The sequence below is a fragment of the Lemur catta genome, chromosome 15, assembly GCF_020740605.2.
Source record: "Lemur catta isolate mLemCat1 chromosome 15, mLemCat1.pri, whole genome shotgun sequence".
Classification (NCBI taxonomy): Eukaryota; Metazoa; Chordata; class Mammalia; order Primates; family Lemuridae; genus Lemur; species Lemur catta.
The window spans coordinates 39845617-39868741 of NC_059142.1; the positions used below are offsets into that span (position 1 = coordinate 39845617).

The 23125-nt window shown below is 53.0% G+C and overlaps 2 protein-coding genes across 2 annotated transcripts; both read left to right on the forward strand.

Annotated features, from left to right (window-relative positions):
• The first annotated feature begins 2498 nt into the window (after nt 1-2498).
• Nucleotides 2499-7333, forward strand: VPS25 (vacuolar protein sorting 25 homolog). The gene is made up of 6 exons (XM_045526615.1): nt 2499-2590; nt 2805-2950; nt 3927-3980; nt 4361-4449; nt 5223-5298; nt 6700-7333. The coding sequence occupies exons 1-6, from the start codon at nt 2538-2540 to the stop codon at nt 6810-6812; spliced, it is 531 nt and encodes a 176-aa protein (XP_045382571.1). The 5' UTR covers nt 2499-2537; the 3' UTR covers nt 6813-7333.
• A 1037-nt stretch (nt 7334-8370) lies between these two features.
• On the forward strand, nt 8371-22866 carry WNK4 (WNK lysine deficient protein kinase 4). The gene is given in 20 exon segments (XM_045526616.1): nt 8371-9093; nt 10532-10704; nt 11675-11895; nt 12181-12338; nt 12854-12942; nt 13023-13239; nt 14710-14974; nt 15218-15291; nt 15293-15340; nt 15561-15619; nt 15720-15837; nt 16108-16224; nt 19714-19851; nt 20418-20472; nt 20574-21184; nt 21264-21324; nt 21423-21831; nt 21921-22120; nt 22291-22388; nt 22496-22866. Coding segments are annotated over 20 exon segments (3729 nt in total). The 5' UTR covers nt 8371-8478; the 3' UTR covers nt 22499-22866.
• Nucleotides 22867-23125: the final 259 nt, after the last annotated feature.

The window sequence follows — 23125 nt, forward strand, 5'->3', positions numbered from 1 at the left end:
ATGGCTTTCATCTAGTGGGGAAGTTGACATGTGTACAAATTAAAAAAAAGCAATGGAGTGTGTGATGAGAGACATGCAAGGGATACAAACCAAATGTTATTCAAGGGCAAAGGAGGGCAGGATCACATCTGGCTGAGAGTATCAAAGAGGTGTGATCACAAGAGAGTGACTGCAGAGTGGGTACATGACTGGGCCTTAGGTGGAGTGCATTCTCCTAGGGGAGAGAGTAGAAAGGGAGGTGAATTAGGAAATTATAATAATCCAAGCTTGAGAAAATAAGAACATGGAGCAAAGGAGTTGTGAACTGGGAAATGGAAAATGATTATAAGGCAAGGGATATGATTAAAAACAGGTGAGGGAATCAGTAGGACTTGGATATGAGGGAGTGAGGAAGAGAAGAGGTTAGGGGTGACCCAGATTTTGAACCTGACTTATGAGGACAATGATGGCAATAATAAGAAAAGGGCCATTAGGAGGAGGAACTCACCTGAAGATAACGATGTGCAATATGAGGTAACAATGAAACAAGCTATTAATCCCACAGAGAGTTAGAAATGGAGGTGGTGGGAATCGAAAGAGGTTGGATCTGGAAATGTAGGTTTGGGAGTCTTCTGCACAGAAATGCAATATGAAGGAGGGATGAGAGCTCTAAGGGAGAAGGTGTACTAAAAAGAAGGCTGAGGTTACACTCATAGGAAACACATTTAAAGAATGAGGAAGAAGAAGAGACAGGGAAAGACCAGAGAGGTAGTAGCATAACAAGAATAAGGAGTGCCATGAGGCAAAGGAAATGGTGAGTCTTGAGAAAACATTACCAACTGAATCATTCATTCATTCATTCAACAAATATTTGTTGGTAAGTCTATGGACCAGGCATTATGCACAATGAAGTATGGACTTGGATGAGGGAAAGGTTGAAAATCAGAGAGGAAATTGAGGTGGTAGGGTAAAGGGTTGTACATATTTTTAAATTGGGATGACATGAGCATATTTGTAGCCTAGGTGAGAGGAGCCAGGGGAAAGGGAGAGAGGGAAGATAATACAGAAGTCCTGGAGGAAGTTGGAAAAAAGAGGCAAGAAAATATGGCAACAACTTGGCCTTATAAAGGAAGAGGGACGCTTCTTTTGAGTGTAAAAGGAAGAAGGAGTAGAAGTGAAGAGGAATTTTTGAGGGATGAATCAAGTATGGTGGTGGACAGAGAGGAAAAGATTAAGGGGTTCTCATGCATGGCCTCAGTCTCAGAAAACAGGAGGGAAAGGTATTCTTCAGTGAGCAGGGAGATGGGGACAGATGGAATGGTTTGACGATCATGGAAAAATTTGAATAGTTACCTTTAGGGTACCAAGAAGCCAATAAAAGACAAAGGGTCACTGGGCTGCCTGTGAGCCCAGCAGTGAGGTTAGTCATGGAATCTGGGGCTCAGTAAACATTCTGGTGATTTTTTCCCCAGCAATATTCCATAGCCCAAGGGTGAAAAAAAAAGAGTATGGGGGCAGGTGAGGACATGGAGCAACAATCCTAGTTTGGGAACTGATCAGTAGGTAGGCAGGCAAGGGGACGGAACTGAGTAGTCTAGGCTGGGTAAGGTGTCACATAACACCAAAAGACTCCTGGGACTTGAGACTGGAATAGTGAGGACGTGGAGAGATGAGAGATAGATGGCTGTAGTCAAGGATGGAAGCTCTGAATCATGGAAGCAGAATCGTCTCTAGTGATACCAGCTACAAAGTGTGCTCCCACAGGTGCAGCAGGAGCCTGAGGAATGGTGAACTCAAAGCACTTAAAAATTGAGGAGGCTGGGCGCGGTGGCTCACGCCTGTAATCCTAGCACTCTGGGAGGCCGAGGCGGGTGGATTGCTCGAGGTCAGGAGTTCGAGACCAGCCTCAGCAAGAGCGAGACCCCCCCCATCTCTACTAAAAATAGGAAGAAATTATCTGGCCAACTAAAAATATATATATAGAAAAAATTAGCCGGGCATGGTGGCGCATGCCTGTAGTCCCAGCTACTGGGGAGGCTGAGGCAGGAGGATCGCTTAAACCCAGGAGTTTGAGGTTGCTGTGAGCTAGGCTGACGCCATGGCACTCATTCTAGCCCGGGCAACACAGCGAGACTCTGTCTCAAAAAAAAAAAAAAAAAAAAAGAATTGAGGAGATTGAAGAATTGTGAGGTGTTCGAATTAAATGGTAATTGATAACGAATGTTAAGATTGAAAGAAGCCTTGTATAGTGGAAACAAGTGTAGGCTCGGGTCTGGAGACCTGGGTCCTACTTGCAGTTCGAACAAACTGAGCGGCTTTGAGGAAGCCACAGCCCTTCTCAGGAGTCAAACCAGAAGACTTCCCAGGGCTCTTTCTGCTCTAAAAGGTAAAGCTTTTTAGGATAATGGCAGGGGATTAGCTGGTGACAATGAACTCCCATTGGGCCCTTTCTCCGGAGAGGCGTCCGGAACCTTTCTGCTGTGGTTTCTGCCCGGACGTACCGAAGCGGAAACCGGAAGTCCTGTGCCGGGAGGTTCCGGGTTTCCTGGGCTACTACGATGGCGATGAGTTTCGAGTGGCCGTGGCAGTATCGCTTCCCGCCCTTCTTTACGTGAGGCTCAGACCCCGAGAAGCCCCGTTGTGCCTCCCTCCCTTCCCTCTGGCCCGTGCTCAGCCCAGATGCTTCACATGGGGAGGGGGAGAAGGGACCCGGCCGCCAACACCCTCAGTCCCTCACTTTCTCCCCCAAACGCGCCCCCAGGCAAGGGCTGCCTCTCGCCCCCTCACGTCCTCTAATTCTGCGCCCCACTCCCTTCACCCGGCAGGTTACAGCCGAACGTGGACACTCGGCAGAAGCAGCTGGCCGCCTGGTGCTCGCTGGTCCTGTCTTTCTGCCGCCTGCACAAACAGTCCAGCATGACGGTGATGGAAGCTCAGGAGAGCCCGCTCTTCAACAACGTCAAGCTACAGCGTATCCTCCCTCAGGCTCTTCCACAGCCCACACACATGCACTTGTACACTTTCCCACAAGCCCAGACTCCCTCCCCGACCCCTTTACCTACAGTAGGCAGGCTCCTACCAAAACCGGACTTGGGAAAGCATGAGAATGAGTTGATATCCATTTTAGCCCCCAAGTGCAGTACCAAACCCTCTTGCAGTGATGAGTGCCCAGGTATCATTCAGGTTTTAGACTCTCTGCCCTGAAGCCAACCCAAGCTTTTCAATCTGAGCCCTTTTGACTATTTGAATCTCCTGTCCTCTTCTGGGTGAGGCTCCATACTACCTTTAATCGTTTTCTCTACCCACCCCCCTCCTCCCAGGAAGTAAGGGTCATTTGTTTTTGCTGCCCGAGTCATCCCTAAAGTATCTATGGAGAAAGGCTGAAGGAAGGCAAGAGGACAGAGGTTGAAGAATGGTAGTACCTTTCATTTTCTAACGCTCCTTTTCATTGGAAGAGTTTCTCTCCCTCTCTCTCTCTTTTTAAAGAGATATAGTCTCACTCTGTCGTCCAGGCTGGAGTGCAGTGGCACAATCATAGCTCACTGTAACCTCCAACTCCTGGGCTTGAGCAATCCTCCTGCCTCAGCCTCCCAAGTAGTTGGGACTACAGGTGCCGACCACCATGCCTGGCTAATTTTTCTTTCTTTTTTTTTGTAGAGTCAGCATCTCTCTCTTTTGCCCAGGCTGATCTTAACTCCTGGCCTCAAGTGATCCTCCTGCTTTAGCCTTCCATAATGCTGGGATTACAAGCATGAACCACCATGCCTAGCTAGAAGTTTTTCTTTACTTTCTTCTCCGGAATATTTAGGAAATGCTGGATATAGGGAAATTGCATGCATATGTGTGTGGGACAGGACAAGGGCAGGTGGTTCTCACCATGGGACTGGCTCTGAGAATTTTAATCCCACCGAATTCACGTGTATGCTATTCCCTTAACTTTTATCCAGGGAAGCTTCCTGTGGAATCAATCCAGATTGTATTAGAGGAACTGAGAAAGAAAGGTGGGTTCAGTTCTCCAGATTCCTTATTTTTCTTCCTAGTTGGGTTTTTCCTAGGACAAATAGGACAAGTTTTTTCCCTTTCATAATTTTTTTCTCTCCTCTGGCTTGAAGCCCAGAGTGTTCTATACAGTAGACAGTCCCATTTCTGGGTCCTCTCTCCTCATTTATACAAAAAATTGAAATCTCTCTCTCTCTCTCTGTGCCCTATGTCTGAAAAGAGGTGGAAGAAGAAGAATGGGTGCTTTACAGATAGTAATGGTAAAATAAATACTGAATCTCTCTCTCTCTGCAAGTTGAGTCTCTTCCACTCTGTCCCACCTTGGTTTTTGGCTTTTGTCCCTTTTTAGATCATGATGCTTTCCTAAGTATCTGTTTTACAGGGAACCTCGAGTGGTTGGATAAGAGCAAGTCTAGCTTCCTGATCATGTGGCGGAGGCCAGAAGAATGGGGGAAACTCATCTATCAATGGGTGAGACCATTTTGCTGCCAAGTACTCAGCAATGACCCATGGCAAAGGGAAATTATATTGGTCCCCAGCAGATACCTGGTGTTCCTAGATCCAGACCGAGCAAAGGGGAGAGGGGGCAAAAAGAGGAAGTACACGCTCCAAGCAAATCTCTTTCAGTGACTCAATTTCTTTTGCTGCACAGAACCTCCCTTACTTTGCCTGTAGGAGGCCAGAGGCTATGTGAGGCTGTGTTTGGAGAATGCAATACTGGGAACCATAAGTGCTATGGTTGGCTGGAACCTCTGGCCACAGGAGATAAATGGGGAAAGGAAGGGGAAAAAACATGGGGCCCCTCCCCCACTCCACTATTATGGGGCTGTCCACAGTATGAATGAGCCATTCTGAACCAGTGTGGATATAGGGACAGAATACTCTCTTCCCCAAATTCCTAGTCACCACTAGACCGAAACATTCCCAAGGAAGAAAGGGGAAGAAGCGTCAACAACCTAAATATAACAAACACACACCACCCATTCTTGAACAGGAAAACAACCAGAATGAGAGGTCACTCCTCAGACACGTGAAGGCCTGTGGTTTAGTGGTTCCAAATATGTGTGTACACATATAAATATAGCACCTGTAGGGTTTATGGTTTTTAGGCTACTATGCAGAGGTGACAGTAAGTGCTGGTTTGGGAGTAGTTACCATTCCTGGATCAGAGATGTGGAGCTGGTGAGTTTCCTTTCTCCCAAGAGATTCTTGATCTAATTCAATCTTCATTTCTATGTCCTCAGGTTTCCAGGAGTGGCCAGAATAACTCCGTGTTCACCCTGTATGAACTGACTAATGGGGAAGACACGGAAAATGAGGGTAATGCTTTTTCTCTTACCCCCCAGCTTTGTCATCTGAATTCTCCTCTTTCCAGTCCAGTCCTGGTTTAATTGATATTTAGACTTCCCATTTCTCTGCCTCTGAACTCCAAGTACTACCTAATACAAAAGTTCTTAACCCACGTCCAAGCATTCCTTAAACCACCTTAATTCACATGCAAAAAAACCCCCAAATTTTGTTTGTATGGGTGTGTGTGCATTTTTCTAGGGATAGAGTCCATATTACAAGATGTTCAAGGGCACCCGTGACCCATGAAAAGTTCACAATTACTTCTGTAGATGCCGAAAGAGGAACCAAGGTGGGGGATTAAGCCTGAAATCTCATTCCTGGCTGACTCAGGCTCTCTTTCACCTTTTATTCTTGTAGAGGGCTCAAGATTTATGTGTGTCAGCTGAAGGGACTGGGCCAACACCCCCATCCCCACCCCCAGTCCATTTAAATAGTTTCTGGTCAGGCAAGGATTTGTATAGTGTTTGATTTTTACATAGTGTAAACACTTTCTTAACTCTTTTCTCTCTGACTCCATTTTCTGATCCCCAGGATCACGAAAAGTTCCAATCTTAGCTGGAGTGTCAGGGTACCTTCCTTTTCTGTTAGTCTCTGGCTGCCCTGGCAGAGGTTACAGCTCTTGGCTGTTCCCCCCTGCTCTGCAGGTCTCTGCTTGCCACTCCCACCATCACCCCATGACTTCAGCGCTGCAGCCTTGCCCAGTCCACCACTCAGGCTGGGCAAAGTTGGAGGCTTCCTCAGAAAGCAAGCTCCTTGACTTGAGCTGGGCCTCTGCACGGGGTGAGGTGAGCAAGCCTGTCGGGGCTTGCCTGCTGCCTTTCACCTCTCCTCGCAGTGTCTTACCATATCCGCATACTCAGCTGGCCATTGGCTCTCAGCTGTTATCTAGGAAAGGGCAAATATAGTTGCTGGACTTTTAACAGTCTCTTGGCCAGGGGTACCGGCTATACTTCTTTGTGTTAGGAGAAGTCCTCCTGATTTGTACAGATGTGCAACTAGGGTCACTGTCCAGCAACAAGGGCCGTGACTTCTCTAGGCCTGATTGTCAGGGCCCCTTCGTTGTGGCCAAAAAGCAGATGGTGTCATTCTTAAGCATCAGACAGTAATGGGGGCAGGAGTGGGAGGAGGTTGACTCTGACAGGACAACCAGGGAGGGGGAAATAAGCATGAACTCATTTCATGCTGACTCAGGCTTGCTTCTACCCCTTACTCCTAAGGAGTGCCCAGGAAGTGTGGGTGGCAGCTGCAGCAGTATGGATGGCACATGCATACCCTGCCTCTGGGAGGGTCTCAGCTTCCAGCTAGACTGCTCTCAGAGGCCTTGGGCCTCAAGGAGCCGAGTGTCCCTGACTGCCCATCTCTCCTGTCCAGAGTTCCATGGGCTGGATGAGGCCACCCTCCTGCGGGCTCTGCAGGCCCTACAGCAGGAGCACAAGGCTGAGATCATCACTGTCAGCGATGGCCGAGGTGTCAAGTTCTTCTAGCAGAGACCTGTCTCCCTTCTTAACCTCCACCTTTCCAGGGCTTTCAAAAGGAGGCAGACCCAGTGTTCCCACAGACTAGATCTGTGACTCTACCAGACTCAAAAGGGCTCCAGTCCTGAAGGCTGGGACCCTGGGATGGGTTTCTCACACCTCATATGTTTGTCCTTGGGATAGAGTGAGGCCAAGGCGCCAGAGAGAAAAAATGTGCTTTTTCTTGCCCTACCTCCTCTCCCATCCTAGACTGTCCCTGAGCCAGGGTCTGTAAACCTAACACTTTACATGTGTTCACACATATAAGTACATACACACATGCACCTGCACAGCTTCTGCCTCCTCTCCCTCCCACCCCCTTAGCTGCTGTTGCCTCCCTTCTCAGGCTGGTGCTGGATCCTTCCTAGGGGTTGGGGGAAGTCCTGGCTGCAGGCAGCCTTCCAGGCAATATGAAGATAGGAGGCCCGTGGGCCTGGCAGTGAGAGTCGGGGCCCAACGATGATTTATGATATTAAAAATCTCAACTCCCACTGCCTGCCTCTTAAATTACTACAATACAGGAATGGGGTTAGGGACGGCTGTGAAGCGTTACCACCGGAGTGAATCCCTGCCAAGGAGAGGGGAGAGAAAGCTCATGTCTTTTGTGAAGGTAAAGGTACTCCAGCGCTGACCGAGCTCCTGTGAGCCTGTGGTTTTACATCTGCTGGGTGGGCTCTGTGGAGTGCTGATGGAACAGAGCTTGGGAGCAGACTGCTTTCTCTCTGAATTGGAGTCACTTAATAGCTCCCCCTTCCCTCCCGATCTCCCCCATGAAAGTCCTGAGCTACTCTGAAGCCCCTCCCTCCACTCATCTGGCCTGGGTGGGGTGGTTGTGGCCAAGGCCAGCTGAGGGGGGTAAGCCGGATGTGGACTTTGGTTTATTGGAGACTTTGGCAAACAGAAGGGGAGGAAGGAGAGCCCACGTAGCAAAAACAGCCACTCTGGCCAGGGCCAGGCTGCGGCCAAGGTGGGGTGGAGGGGATGGGTGACCAGGCTCTTGGTTTGAGGGAGGGACTTGTCCTGGGAAGCACACAGCCATCCCTATGCAGACCAGAGGGACGACAGCGTTGGACCGTTCCACTGACCTCCGTTTGGCCTGGGGCTACTCCGGACGATTAAGAGGCGCTGGTGCTGCCTTATCTGGGGTGTGCAGGCGGGTGGTAGCCTCCCGCATCTCCCCCACCCCACCCCCCGCACTAGGGCCCGAGAGCCGCGGGCACGTTTCTTCTCCCGTTCCAGCGTCATTCCTTGCTTCTCACCCCCGCGCAAACAGGTTTGCGCACTCTTAGTGCGGGAGGACACAGCGCCGCCTCGCACTCAGGTCTGGCCTCGGCTTGAGGCTGAAGGCGGGTGTCGGGGAGGTTCGGGAGAGGAGTGGGAGCGGCCGGGGGCGGGGCGGCGGCTGAGTTTGGGATTGCAGCCGGGATCCAGGAGGCGCCTCGCGGCTTGAAGGAGGCGGCCCTGGGGGGTAAGGGCGGGCTGCGAGGCGGGGCCGGGGCGGGGCTGCGGGCGGGCGAGCCGGGGGCTGGGGCCCCAGCCGCTCAGCCGGATCGCTGCGCACCCAGCCAGTCCGCCTGTCAGGCCGCCTCCTCTAGGGCCGTCTGGCTTTTCGCCCTGCGGCGCCTGGCCCTTCCCCATGTTGGCACCCTCAGCCACGGAGACCGCGGTCCCTATGTCCCAGACCGAGGCCGACCTGGCCCTGCGATCCCCGCCGCCTCTTGCCACCGCGGGGCCGCCTCGCCTCGGGCCCCCTCCTCGCCGAGCGCGCCGCTTCTCCGGGAAGACTGAGCCCCGGCCGCGCTCTTCTCGACCCAGCCGCCGCAGCTCAGTCGACTTGGGGCTGCTGAGCTCTTGGTGCCAGCCAGCCTCACCCGCTCCGGAACCCCCCGATCCTCCGAATTCTGTTGGTCCCAGCCCTGGAATGAGCCCACCGCCTAGCGCTGAAGAGCCCCCTGAGGGCACGTGGACCAAGGGAGCCCCTGGGAAGGCTCCAAACTCCCCGCATCCCGAGCTCACGGGCTCCGCAGGAGGCCCGGGGTCCGGGGAGCCCCCGAGGGTCCCAGAAGCCACGGCCCGAGAGCGGCGGCGGGAGCAGGAAGAAAAGGAGGACATGGAGACTCAGGCTGTGGCAACGTCCCCAGACGGCCGATACCTCAAGTTTGACATCGAGATTGGACGTGGCTCCTTTAAGACGGTGTATCGAGGGCTAGATACGGACACCACGGTGGAGGTGGCCTGGTGTGAGCTGCAGGTGCGGCTGGGCGCCCCCTCGGTGGCACTTTGGGATGGGACTCTGGAGGTGTTAGGATGGGAGACGGGGTCGGGGGGCAGCATCAAGGGAAAGATGCACTTTCCAGTCGAATGTCCCAATACCCCTGCTCTCTTTGCCTGATGACCTGTTTGATTCTGGGCTGCAGTAGGAGAAACTGAGGCAAGTGGTGAATGATGGCAACCCCATGGGCATGAACATTTTCACTTTAAAGTCTCCATACTCAGCCCTGAGAGATGGAAAATAGGATGGGAAGTTGGGGTGGGGAGCCAGTTCAGATCTGGGGGGCTGGCTCCACCAGTTGCCTGCTGGTGGGTATGTATCCACTATCTCTTCCTCTCCCTTTCCCCTCAGTCCTGAGACCCCCAGTTATGACCCTGGTCCTCTTGCTCCCATCCCCTCCCCACCTCTTTGCAGACCGGGAGGCTGGGATTGCGGAGCCCAGGAGTTGGGCCAGGGTCCTCTTCACCTCCAGAAGATTTAGGGCAATTGTGGCAGAATGAGGCCCTCCAGGTTCCTTCTGGAGCAGCCAGACTTCTGGACTTCACAGCTGTGGAGAGGGGAGGACAGGGAGCTCCAGCCGGTGCCTAAGTCCAGCCCTGCTTCTCATCCCACTGCCTACCTGGGCTCTCCTTTCCCAGACCCAAAGACACTGAGACCCAAACCTGTTGGTTTGCAGGACCTTCTTCCCATTTCTTCCACTGGGAGAACCCAGTCAAATCTGGGTCCAAAGCTCCAGATTCAGACTGGGGGACAGAACCTAGGAGAAGGGTCCCTCCGCTCTGGCCCTGGCACAGGGCTTGCCCCTTGCGCCTGCCAGTGCCGCGCCCCAGGCTCTAGGCCAGACAAGGAGAGGCAGCCAAACTGAGGGGTGAGGGAAGGGAGAGAAGACAGGGCGGGACAGCCATGGGGAGGGGGCGGACTCCTGGCGCCTAGTCCTGGATCTTCTCTTTCTCTGAACCTCCCTCCCTAGCCCTCCTGCCTTCAGTCTGGATCTAGCAGTTCCCAGTTCCTGGGGCCAACCCCCTTGCCGGCCCCAATTCTCTGCCCGCGGTCTCCTGCTACCCGCCTGCTGCCTGCCGGCTGCCAGCCCCCGGGCGCCCCCTCCCGCTCCACGGCCGGCCCGGGCGGCCACAAAGACGCTATTGAGCCCAGGGTTCCTGGACCAGGCTGCATAAAGGGCAGTTGTGTCCAGCAGGGGGTCTAGGGGGCCGCCCCAGGCTCAGGATAGGTGTGTACTTGGAGGAGCCCTAGGGGATTGATTGGGAGTTCGGGGTATGAAGCCCATTGGGGAAGTGATCCCACCAACCTGACCCCCTCCCTGGGCTCCAAACCTCAGCTCTTCTCCCAGCCCCGCTTGAGATGCCTCCTTCCCGTGGGGGTCCTGGGCCTGATGTGACCCCCATCCTCCATCCCACAGACTCGGAAACTGTCTCGAGCAGAGCGGCAGCGCTTCTCGGAGGAGGTGGAGATGCTCAAGGGCCTGCAGCACCCCAACATCGTGCGCTTCTACGACTCGTGGAAGTCGGTGCTGCGGGGCCAGGTTTGCATCGTGCTGGTCACCGAACTCATGACCTCGGGCACGCTCAAGACGTGAGCTCTGCGCGTTGGGCGGAGGGAGGGCGGGGATGTGTAACCCTGCTTCCTGAACTCTCAGGCCTCTCAAACTCTACATACAGGTCTAAAACCAGGTGCACCATCTCCCACACACTTGACCTGCGTCCCTGCCTCAGGGAATGGCAATGTGCACCCAGCACTCCAGTCAAAAACTTGGCTACCTTCCCAGAATCCTCCTTTCTCTCTTTCTATCTCCACTCTGCCCACCCCCCAATCAGTCTCCAAGTCCCTCCTTAACATCTTCCACTGTGCCGTCCATGGCCCCACTGCCATGCCACCTCACTAGTCTGGAGCCATGCAGCAACCTCCTAAAGGACCTTCCCCTACTCTGCCACCCTCAAAGGGACCCTATCTTCCCTCCAACCTGGAGGATCTTTCTCAATTGAAAATCTGAACTGTCACTCCCCTACTTAAAACCCCTTCGAGGTTTCTCACGGGCCTCGCTATAAAGGCCACAATGGCTAACCTGCTCACAAAGTCCTTAGGATCCAGCCTCATCTTCACCCTAAGTTACAGACAAACCGAATTTCCAGCTCCCAGTTCCTCCTTGCACCCTGCCTTGCCACTTGCTGTCTCCGTGCCTCTGAGCACGGCGTCCCGTCTGCCTGGAAAGTCTCCATCCCTCCCCTTTTTCACCCTTGAACTCCTACTAATCCTTCAAGACGCAACACAAAAGTTATTTCCTCTGTGAAGCCCTCCCCCACGCTGGGGGCATTTAGTCATCCCTTCCGGTGCTCCCACAGCACCTTGGCCGCGGCCCTATCTGTGAATTTACCTCCCGACCCGTTTCGTAATGTCTTTTCTGTCTACTACATCCGCCAACTCAGTTTCTCCCGCGAAGGCAGCGGCGCGGAGGGGGCGGGAGGGGGGGGGACTTCCTAGTGGGGGGTCCCTTCCCCCACGGGCGTATCCCCCGCTACCACCCGGACTATGCGCCCTCCCCCAGGTACCTGAGGCGATTCCGGGAGATGAAGCCGCGAGTCCTTCAGCGCTGGAGCCGCCAAATCCTGCGGGGGCTTCATTTCCTACATTCCCGGGTACCTCCCATCTTGCACCGGGATCTTAAGTGCGACAACGTCTTTATCACTGGCCCAACGGGCTCCGTCAAGATCGGGGATCTGGGCCTGGCCACTCTCAAGCGCGCCTCCTTTGCCAAGAGTGTCATTGGTGCGTCCCTCCAGGAAGGTCCTTGCAATCCTTCCCCTACCTCAGAAAAGAATCTGGGGACCCTTCTCCCCCCAGCAGGGCTCTTTGAGGTCCCTGCAACTATGAGACCACAGGGAAAGTGGGGAGACCTATGGTATATACCCTCCACCCCCCCACACACACTGTGGGCAAGGGTCGGTCACTTGTATTAATACTTTAGAATTTGCAGGGCTGTCCCCGGATAGCCCAAGTGGAAGGACGAGGCCAGAATGCTCAGCAGCCTGATTCCTGCTGTGGATCCTACAGGGACCCCGGAATTCATGGCCCCCGAAATGTACGAGGAAAAGTACGATGAGGCCGTGGACGTATACGCCTTTGGCATGTGCATGCTGGAGATGGCTACCTCTGAGTACCCGTACTCTGAGTGCCAGAATGCCGCGCAAATCTACCGCAAGGTCACTTCGGTGAGAATGAGAGGGGTGGGGTTGGGGAGAGAAGGAATTCTAGGTCCCCCTCCCATTTTCCTGCCCCAACCAGCCCAAGGTCAAGGCCCTTTCCCTTAATGAAAACAGGCTAGACACAAAGATGCCCTGAAGGATATGGATGCACACAGTGCACATGCACCCTCTCCAGTACAAGCTACTTAGAATGATAATACTTGTAAGGCTCCCAAGAGTTTACGAACGATTTCCCATCCAATCTCTCATCCCATCCTTCAGCTGCCCGGCAAGGTGAGCGGGGCAAATGTTCCGCTCTGCGTTTTACAAATGAGAAAACAGTTAGCGGAAGACTTGTTCAAGGTCACACTAGCTTTATGTGGGGGGTTGGGACTTGAAATCAAATCTTCCAGTAGCAGTCGTCGTGCTCTTGCGACTGCACTCACTGCTGTCTAAAGCGAGGGGTGCGGAAGGTGGTGGCGATGTCAACCCCAGAGCTGGGGCTCAGAGAGCCCTAGGTCTCAAGCAACCCCTTCCCCCAGGGCACAAAGCCGAACAGCTTCTACAAGGTGAAGATGCCGGAGGTGAAGGAGATCATTGAAGGCTGCATCCGCACGGATAAGAACAAGAGGTGGGGTGAAGGGCCAGAGCGGGGGGTGCTGTAGGAGCGCCAGTGCGGGCGGGCTGGGCTCACCGCCGCGCCACCCCCAGGTTCACCATCCAGGACCTCCTGGCCCACGCTTTCTTCCGAGAGGAGCGCGGCGTGCACGTGGAGCTGGCGGAGGAGGACGACGGGGAGAAGCCGGGCCTCAAGCTGTGGCTGCGCATGGAGGACGCGCGGCGCGGGGGGCGCCCACGGGACAACCAAGCCATAGAGTTCCTGTTCCAGCTGGGCCGGGACGCGGCCGAGGAGGTGGCGCAGGAGATGGTGAGCGGAGGAGGACAGACTGTGCGGCCGCTGGGCCTGTGAAGGGCGTGTGGGCGTCGACCGGATGGGACAGCGTGAGGGGAATGGGGCACGGGAGTGGTGGAAGGGGGCCCACCCCGCCGCTCTCGGCGTCTCCTGCCCTAATTAACCCGCATGCACAGCCACTGTTCCTTTCCCGAACGAACCCTGGGTCTCCAACTTCCCCGCTGTACCTTCTGCTGATCCATTTTTCCTGGAATACCCTTCTCGCCAATTTATCTATTTCCCCCCCTTCCCTCCCCTCTCCCTTGTTCTTCTCTCTTTCTTCCAGCATGCTCAGAACCATCAATTTCAAGGAGCCTTCCCCTCTAGAGTCAAAATTAAATGCTTCTTTCCACTTCGGCAGGCCTTCCATGACAGCACTCACCACCATCACTTGTTTTACACCCGGATACGTTCCTATCTTTCTTCTCCACTAGAGTATAAACTCCTTGAGGGCAGAGACTGTGTTTTGTTGATTTTCTATCCCTGACAGTGCTTGGCATATGGTAGGAGCTCATTAATAACCCACATCCCTACATGGCCTAAAGCACTTGCACATGCATTTGATCTTTGCTACCCATCCTGCATAGGTGGTAATTTTATCCCAACTTATTGATGAGGAAACAGAAGTTCAGGGAGATTGAATATCTTGTCTGAGGTCCCAAGTAAGTAAGTGGTAGAGCTGGATTTAAACAGAGGTGGTTTGGGTTCTGTCACATTACTCTGCCCCACCTCCTTCACTCACGCAGCAAAGTTTGTGGTTGAAGTGAGTGAGGAGGTGATGAATGGAAGCTGGTGGAAGGGGGAGGCATAAGATGCAGGAGCAGAAGCTTGGGGGCTGGTTTAGGAAGACCTGGGGGAAGGGGAGTATGGGATTCTCAATAGAGAAATGGCAGTTGCAAGGGTGGAGATCAGCTGTGGTGGATCAAGAACCTGAGAATGTGTTTGGAATATGGTGAAAGATCAGATATCAATAGCACTGCCAAACCTGACCTGAGATCAAATCCTGATCCATTACTTACAAGGGATTCTTGACCTTTGCACTGTTGACATCTTTGGGGGACTGTCCTGTGCATTGTAGGATGTTGAGAAGAACCCCTGGCTTCTACTGACTAGATGCAGTAGCACCTACCCACCAGTCGTGATGAGGAAAAATGTCTCTAGATATTGCCAAATGTGTCCTGCCCGCATTGAGTACCACTGACTTCCTGTATGACCATGAACTGGTCATTTACTTTATTTAATCTCTAAAATGGGGCTGATAAGACTTATCTCACAAGGTTATTGGGAGCATTTAATGATAAGGTAAGGAGTTGCCAGTTAACAGACATAGTGGGTAATCGATAATTGCTGGTTCCCTTCCTCTCATATCTTGGAGACCCCAAGAAGGTGTCCTGATGGATCTTTGAGAGGAGTCCCAAACTGTGTTCCTCACCCTCCCAATTCCAGGTGGCTCTGGGCTTGGTCTGTGAAGCTGATTACCAGCCAGTGGCCCGGGCAGTGCGTGAACGGGTTGCTGCCATCCAGAGAAAGCGTGAGAAGCTGCGCAAAGCTAGGGAGTCTGAGGCCCTCCCACTGGAGCCAGGACCTCCACCAGCAACTGGCCCTGTGGCTCCTGGTCCCCCCAGTGCCTTCCCCCCTGAGCCTGAGGAGCCAGAGGCAGACCAGCACCAGCCTTTCCTCTTCCGCCATGCCAGCTACTCATCTACCACCTGTACGTCACCCCTGATCTTGGGTCCTAGGTACCAGAACCCTTGGCCTCTGCCCCTCACCCAGAAGTTCAACCCAGTAACACCATCATTCCATCATTCACCCTGCCTTCCACCCCTAGCCATGAAGCTCCCTCTGGGAAAGAGCTGGCCAGCAGCTCCAGGCCTCTCTTTGTTCAGGCAGGCCCCCTCCTCTGCCACCGCCCCCTTTTGCTTCCCCTTTTTTGATCCCCTCCCTCCCCCACCAGCGGATTGCGAGACTGATGGCTACCTCAGCTCCTCCGGCCTCCTGGATGCCTCAGACCCTGCCCTCCAGCCCCCTGGGGGGGGTGCCATCCAGCCCCGCTGAGTCCCATCTCTGCCTGCCCTCGGTGAGAGGGGTCACATGGGGGGCTCCTAGCCATTGCAAGCCTATGACCTGTCTCTCTCCTTGTGAAACCCAGCCTCATGACCTGGCCCCATGTCCCTGGAAATCTACCACTCTTATCCTCATCTTCCCCAATTCCGTCTCCCTATTATCCTCCCAGAATCCTTGACACCATCTCCCTAGATACCAACCTCTTGATCTTATGAACCCTTATCCTATTTCAGGGTTTTGCCCTATCCATTCCACGTTCTGGCCCTGGCAGTGACTTTTCCCCTGCGGACAGGTATGTTCTGGTACAACTTGGGGTGCCAGGGTGAGACATCTGGAGCTCTGGGGTCCCAGTGTCCACTCTGAAACTCCTTTTATTTCCTTTCCTTCTCCAGCTATGCCTCAGATGCAGCATCAGGCCTTAGCGATGTGGGAGAAGGGCTAGGACAGATGAAAAGACCTCCAGGGAGGAATATGCGGCGCAGACCCCGATCCAGGCTTCGGGTCACTAATGTAAGGAAGGGGTACGGGAGATGGAGAGTAATGGACAGGGCCAGGAGGGAACTGTCAGCAGACAGGGAGGTCAGCCAGAAAAGGGGAGCAGCAGCATGTGCCTGGTACTCAAGAGGCAGCCAGTCTGGTTTCTATTACCAGACTTTAGGGGTAGAGTCTACTTCTCTCCACGTCCAGTCTGGCCACTGTCACTTGGCTGGAGTAGGGTGGGGACACAGTGTGAAGACAGAAGGATTGACCTCCTCCCCTCTGCTGACTTTGAATCTGAAGGTCTCAGACCAGAACGACAGGGTGGTTGAGTGCCAGCTACAGACCCACAACAGCAAAATGGTGACCTTCCGATTTGATCTGGATGGAGACAGCCCAGAAGAGATCGCAGCTGCCATGGTGAGGGGGAGAGAAATGGCAGAGTGTTTGGACCCGGGACAAGAGTTTCCCTCCTGATGTCCACTGGTGCTAATCACCAACCCCCCCACACACACCCTGATCCAGCAGCAGGGTTTTTAAAGCACTGGTTGGCACTCAGCACAGTGACACTGAAGCCGTCTCAGCTCTAGTTTTCGGGGAGAATTTCTGTTTATCCAGTGAGGTTTGGTTCCTCAGCTGGAGCAATTTGAGACTTACAATGACCAGGTACACACAAGTGCTGTGTGTAAGCACGTGCTGGACACGTGATACTTCGCTGTGGGTGAAGGAGGGGCTGGACAGCAGGGGCAGTGGGGCTTACCCAGGGTCTCGGCAGATGGGTGAGAGAGGCAGTGGAGGGTGGAGAGGGCATGTCTTGCTGGAGGGACAGCATAAGCAAAGACATTCCCAGTAGGGAGTGACTTGGAGGGCTTCATGAGGAAACCACTATCACTGGGAGTCAGGGCTCCTATAGGAGAACTGTGGCAGTGAAGCTAGGCGGGTAGAATGGGCCCAGACTATCGACAGTCTTAAGAGTTAGGCAAGGCCAGATGCGGTGGCTCACGCCTGTAATCCTAGCACTGTGGGAGGCCAAGACGGATGGATGGCTCAAGGTCAGGAGTTCAAGACCAGCCTGAGCAAGAATGAGACCCCGTCTCTACTAAAAATAGAAAGAAATTAGCTGGACAACTAAAAATATACAGAAAAAATTAGCCAGGCACGGTGGCGCATGCCTGTAGTCCCAGCTACTCAGGAGGCTGAGGCAGTAGGATTGCTTGAGCCTAGGAGTTTGCAGTTGCTGTGAGCTAGGCTGATGCCACGGCACTCTAGCCCGGGCAACAGAGCGAGACTCTGTCTCAAAAAAAAAAAAAAGAGTTAGGCAAAATATAACATGGTTACAATAGGTTCTATGAAGATCATTCTGCCATGGATGTAGAAGGGACAGAGTCCAGCCAGGAGGTGGACACAAGAAGCCAAATGTGGATGAAGGAGAGAGTGGATTATGGGGGAGAACAAGAGAGGAGGTGAACGCAAGGGTTGTTTCAGGAAAATAATTTACTCTGTAACCCAGTAACCTATCGACGTAGTACAGTGCGCATAGTAGATGCTCAATAAATATTTGCTGAGTTGATATGATAGGGAGTTACAGAAAGGGATGTCAAGGGCGACTTGTAACTTGGAACTAGGCCACCGAAGGAAAGAGGAAGTCAGGAATGAAAGGTTTTGTCAGGAGTCATAAAGAACTTGAGTGAAGGAGGGACTGCCAAGGCAAGGTCCTCCATAGCAGCAGGATATGGCTCAGGCAGGGCTGGAGAAAGGTGGATTTAGAAGTGGTCAGTACAGAGCTGAAAGAGTGAAGGGAGATAGGCCTGCCAAGCCTGAGACATGGAGGGCCTGAGAGTGTGCTCAGTGGATACCACGAGTTCTAGAATGGGAAGAGGGAGGGTAGGTCATTGAAGGACACAGAGGGGTAGGAGGATATTAGTAAAAATGAGTGAGGAGAGTTTCAAGGAGGTGGCATAGGGTGACGCCTGGAGCAAGAGCACACTGGCTTTTGTTAGAGTTGGGAGAAGGTCTTTGTGGGAGACCAGTTTCAGTGGCGTTGGGGTGGTGGATGCCAGCCTCTGGGGGGAAGGAGGGATAGGGATGGGAGAAACATCAGGCTTCAGGAACTCTCTCTACAGCCTCTCCTCCAGTGTCGTTCACCTTGTGTCCAGGACAAAGACAAAAATAACTCTCAGCATACAAGGCTTATCACCTCCCCTCAAACCACTTGACCCTTTCGGAGTCTTCCCTCTGGCCATGCTGGTTTCTGAATGGTCCTCTGAAGAGGCTGGGTGCCTTTCTGCTTCTGCCTCCATCTGCGTAGGGGTCTCCCGCTCTGGGCGCCTTCTCTATTGGGCTTTCAAGCCCACTCTGATCCCACACAGCCAAAGGGACCCCACCCCCTGAACCTGGGACCCATTCACCTCTTTTCTGTCCTTACCAACCCACCCTCCACTCTACAGCAGAACTCTCCTGAGACTTGGATCTGATCTGTTACTTTTCACTCCAAAATCTTTAGTGGCTACTTGTGGTTGTTAGAGTAAGGCCCAGATTCCAGAAGCTGGCCTTTAAAAATCACAGTACACTCAGCTACACTCAAATCCTCTCTATTTTAAGAATGCACCGTGCCTTTCATGCCTCACAGCTATTACGCTGTTCTCTCTGCCTAGATTGCTCTGCTCTTTCTGACGAGCAGCCTGGAATAGAGGAAAGGGTGGGCTTTCATGCAATGCCTGAGTCCAAATTTCAGCTCTGTTATTTACTAATTCAATGAATTTGGGCAGGTTTCTTAACCTTTGTGAACCTTAGTTGTTCATCAGTAAAATGCAGGTGACAATACTTGTTTGCAAAGATGTTCTGATATAATATGATGTAACCTGTGAGAAGTGTCTGCACATGGTAGGTCCTCAATAAAGGGCAACTTTCCCACTCATCTGTCAATGCTCAGCTCCAAAGACTTGCTCTGTGAAGCCGCTCCAGCTTCCTCCATCCCTAGGGTGGTATTCCCTCTTAGGAATAGCATTTTTCTTTATCATGGTTAAAAAACACATAACATAAAATTTACCATATTAACCATTTTTAAGTATACGCCTCAGTGGTAAGTATGTTCACATTGTTGTGAAACAGATCTCCAGAACTATTTCATCTTGCAAATCTGAAACTCTAAACCCATTCCATAACAACTTCCCCTTCCCCACCTCCTGGCATAGCATTTCTACCTATATCTCACTCGGAAGCGCCTTACCTATCACGGCCTGCCTTGCAGTATGTTGATTTACGTATTTATATGTCTCCTCCACTAGAGTTTGGGCTCAAGACTAGGACCTTGTTTCATGCTTCCCTACATTCCCACAGTACCTAGCACACTTCCTGGCAATAGTAGGTACTCAATAAGCATTCCTGGATTTGAATGTGACATTTACCATTTATTGCCTATTTTTACTTAACTTTATGGGGGGGTATGTTTGTGGGCCTGTGTGGTATGCTTCATAAACCCTATGAGGACAGGAATTTTGTTCAAAAGCATGCAAGGCAACAGTGGAAAGAACTCAGGCATGGGCTTTAGGTGGACCTGGCTTTAAATCCTATGGCCTTGGGTAGACAGAATTCAACCTCTCTGAGCATCGGTTGTCTCAACTCTACAATGGCGATGTTAATACGGACTCCAGAAAGTTGTCGTTGGTGTTAAATGTGATAATGTATGTAAAGCATCTGGTATATACATGCATCCTATGAATGTGAGCTCCTTTCCTTCTAGGCTGTTATTTCTCCTTCTATCACACAGTGCCTGGAACACAACCGGTATTTACAATAGGTTGGCAGAAGCAGTGGTGTGAAGGGTTGGTTTTTAAAGATCAGGAGCAAGGAGAGAGGGATGAGTGAGATAACTGAGCCCTCCCTCCCCATGCTATTAACCCTCGCCAGGTGTATAATGAGTTCATTCTGCCTTCGGAGCGAGATGGATTCCTGAGCCGAATTCGGGAGATTATCCAGCGAGTAGAGACACTGTTGAAGAGAGATACTGGCCCTGTCAAGGCTACTGAAGACACCCTAGGCGCCCAGGTCAGACCCCTCTGGACATCTCCAGGGAAACAGATTCTTTTCTTTGCTCCGGGGCTCATTACTCCTTGCCCTCAGCAGTCCCCTGGGACCTAACTTCTCTTCATCTCTGGGACCCTAAAACAGTAGCTATTACCCCATTTGAGAATACAATGAAAGCCATGGACCCTTGTCTTAGGAAAACGTGTTCAGTGTACACTTTTAACTTAACTACTTTGAGATAATTTCAGAGCTGTGGAGAGAAGTTACAAGAATTGTATACAGAATTCCTAGATACCCATTGTCTAGATTTGCCAATTGTTAGTGTTTCGCCACATTAGCTTTACCAGTCTTTCTCCCCTTTCTTTATGTATGTATACATATTATTTTTTTCTGAGCCTCTTGACAAGAAGTTGCAGACATCATGCCCTTTTACCTCTAAATATTTCAGCACATACGATTTTGAATCCCTTGAAACTCATGTATGAGCTCCTAGAGGTTCATGGGTCCTAGCTTAAGAAGCCCCGTCTCAAACCTTCATCTAAGCCTCGGCTCTTCCCCACCGTGACTGTAGGCTCCTTCTTCCTCAGGAGGAGCCAGTGCCATTGCCTTCCCTCCCGGGCCCCCTCCCAGGCCCGTCCAGTGGTATGTAGAGTTCTGTCCTTGCTCATCCCAACCCTTGGGGTTGCCCCTGGGAAGGGCACAGGGCACGGGGCACCGGCATCTCAACACACCCTCCTCCCCAGCAGAGTTCCAGAGCAGCACCTCCCTGGAGCAGAGGAGCTGGGCAGCCTTCTCCACCTCCCCATCTTCCCCTGGAACTCCGTTGTCTCCCGAAAACCCATTTTCCCCTGGAACCCCCGTTTCTCCAGGTCCCATCTTCCCCATCATGTCTACCCCGTGTCATCCCAGCCCCTCCCCATTCTCCCCCATTTCTTGTCAGATTTCCTCAAATCCCTCTCCACAACCCCCCAGCCCTCTACTTCCATTCTCCTCCAGGGCACCTGAGTTCCCAATCCCATCCTCTCAGTTTCCCCAGAGTTCTCTCCCACCCAGTTCTCCACCTCCATTCTCTCCTGGTTGTTCCCAGGTCACCCTTAATCCTCCTTCCTTTCCTCCATGCCCCTCTGCTGCTCCCCTCCCCTCCCCGACAGCAGCCCCTCTCCTCTCACTGGCTAGTGCCTTCTCACTGGCTGTGATGACCGTGGCCCAGTCCCTGCTGTCCCCTACCCCTGGGCTCCTTTCCCAATCTCCTCCAGCCCCTCTTAGTCCCATACCTAGCCTGCCCCCTCCGCTGCCCCTCGCTCCTTGTGGCCAGGAGAGCCCTTCAGCCCACACAGCTGAAATGGAGAGTGAGGTGAGTAGGAAACCAAGAGGGATGATTAGGGAGGGTTCATTCTGGATCCCTTCCTTCCTCATGGACTCTCACTTTGTAGGCCTCCCCAAATCCTGCTCGGCCACTCCTGAACGAAGCCAGACTGGCGCCCATCTCAGAAGGTGAGATCTCTGATCACTGACCTTCCTCTGCCCATTATCCCCAACCCACTTTATATCCTGCCACTGATTTCTCTCCCTCCCTCCATGCCTCCCTGCAGAGGGAAAGCCCCAGCTTGTTGGGCGTTTCCAAGTGACTTCATCCAAGGAACCAGCTGAGCTACTTCCCCTACAACCAACATCCCCAACTCTCTCCAGTTCTCTGAAGCCTCCAACCCCTCAGCCAACGTCGGAGAGCTCAGACACAGAGGATAGTGCTGGAGGCGGGCCAGAGACCAGGGAAGCTCTGGCTGAGAGTGACCGTGCAGCCGAGGGTCTGGGGGCTGGACTCGAGGAGGAAGGAGAGGATGGGAAGGAACCCCGAGTTGGGGACAGCCCCCCACCCCTGAGCCATCCCAGCCCGGTGTGGATGAGCTACTCCTACAGTAGCCTTTGTCTGAGCAGCGAGGAGTCAGAGAGCAGTGGAGAGGATGAGGAGTTCTGGGCTGAGCTGCAGAGTCTTCGGCAGAAGTGAGTCTGGGGAGGATGGAGGAACAAGAGGTGAACTTGGGAAAGCCAAGTGTGTGGCTACTCCTTTCATGCCCTTGATGCGTCCTCAGGCACTTGTCAGAGGTGGAGGCACTACAGACACTACAGAAAAAGGAAATTGAGGACTTGTACAGCCGGCTGGGGAAGCAGCCCCCACCGGGTATTGTGGCCCCAGCTGCCATGCTGTCCAGCCGCCAGCGCCGCCTCTCCAAGGGCAGCTTCCCCACCTCCCGCCGCAACAGCCTGCAGCGCTCTGAGCCCCCCGGCCCTGGTGAGACTGCAGTCACCCAGCTTCCACCTTTTCTCTGAGACCTCTTCCTTACCAACTTGGTTTTCTTCCAGGCCCTGGGGGGTCTGCCCCTTGGTTTGGGGGGACTAGCCCTCCAGCCCCTGCTGCCCCTTCCCTCACTCAGTGCTCTCCCTTCCTCGTCCTGCTCCCAGGCATCATGCGAAGGAACTCCCTGAGTGGCAGCAGCACCGGCTCCCAGGAGCAGCGGGCAAGCAAGGGGGTGACATTCGCCGGGGATGTTGGCAGGATGGTGAGGGCGGGCCCACGGGAGGGAGAGCCCAGGGAATGGTAACTTGCTGCAGCTTCGCCTTCCTCCCACCTTGGATGTTTCTTCAGCATTTTTTCTTTTCCCTCCAGTGAATTCAGAATAGAAGCTATGTGTCTCCCCGACACCAGGGCGCACCATGGAGCTTGTGCTCTCAGAATCTGATGCTTTTCTGACCAACACAACTCAGCAAGGAAGACCCCAGCACTGAAGGAGTAGAAGGGACATGGAGAGTGCAGCTCCATTACATGCAGCCAACATGTGGGAACAGTTTGCTGTGTGGAGGTGTCAGTTCTGCAGCCTACCATCTTCATCTTCACCCCCTCCCCAGCCATGGGTCAACCACTAAGCAATCCCACTCAAGCCCGGATGCTTCTAGAGGACCCACTCCCAGCTGGGAGAGTGTAGGGGGTGTGCTCACAGCAGAATTAGCAGCAGCCAATAAAATTGCTGGAAACAAGGACTCTGTGAATCTGTATTTGTCACACCTTAGGAACTGGGGGCAAAGCTTTGTGGGGTGAGGCAGGGGAGGATTTAAAAGGGACTCTCCATGCACAATGGGAGGCAGGGGTGGAAGCTGCCCAGCCCTCTGGCTTCCTGGCACCAGCTCATGAGGAAATTGCAAGGTCAATGATCGACTTGACCAAGCTAAGGTCCCCTCCAGACCCCACCCTAGGCCTGCACAGGCAGGCACCAGTGAAAGTTAAAAGAATGAAGGCTGC

Bases quoted from the DNA above. Each gene is read 5' to 3' on its own strand.
- VPS25 (XM_045526615.1), top strand. From the start codon at position 2,538: ATGGCGATGAGTTTCGAGTGGCCGTGGCAGTATCGCTTCCCGCCCTTC. The intron at 2,591-2,804 runs GTGAGGCTCAGA...TTCACCCGGCAG, and splicing joins CGCTTCCCGCCCTTCTTTAC to GTTACAGCCGAACGTGGACA. The intron at 4,450-5,222 runs GTGAGACCATTT...CTATGTCCTCAG, and splicing joins GGAAACTCATCTATCAATGG to GTTTCCAGGAGTGGCCAGAA.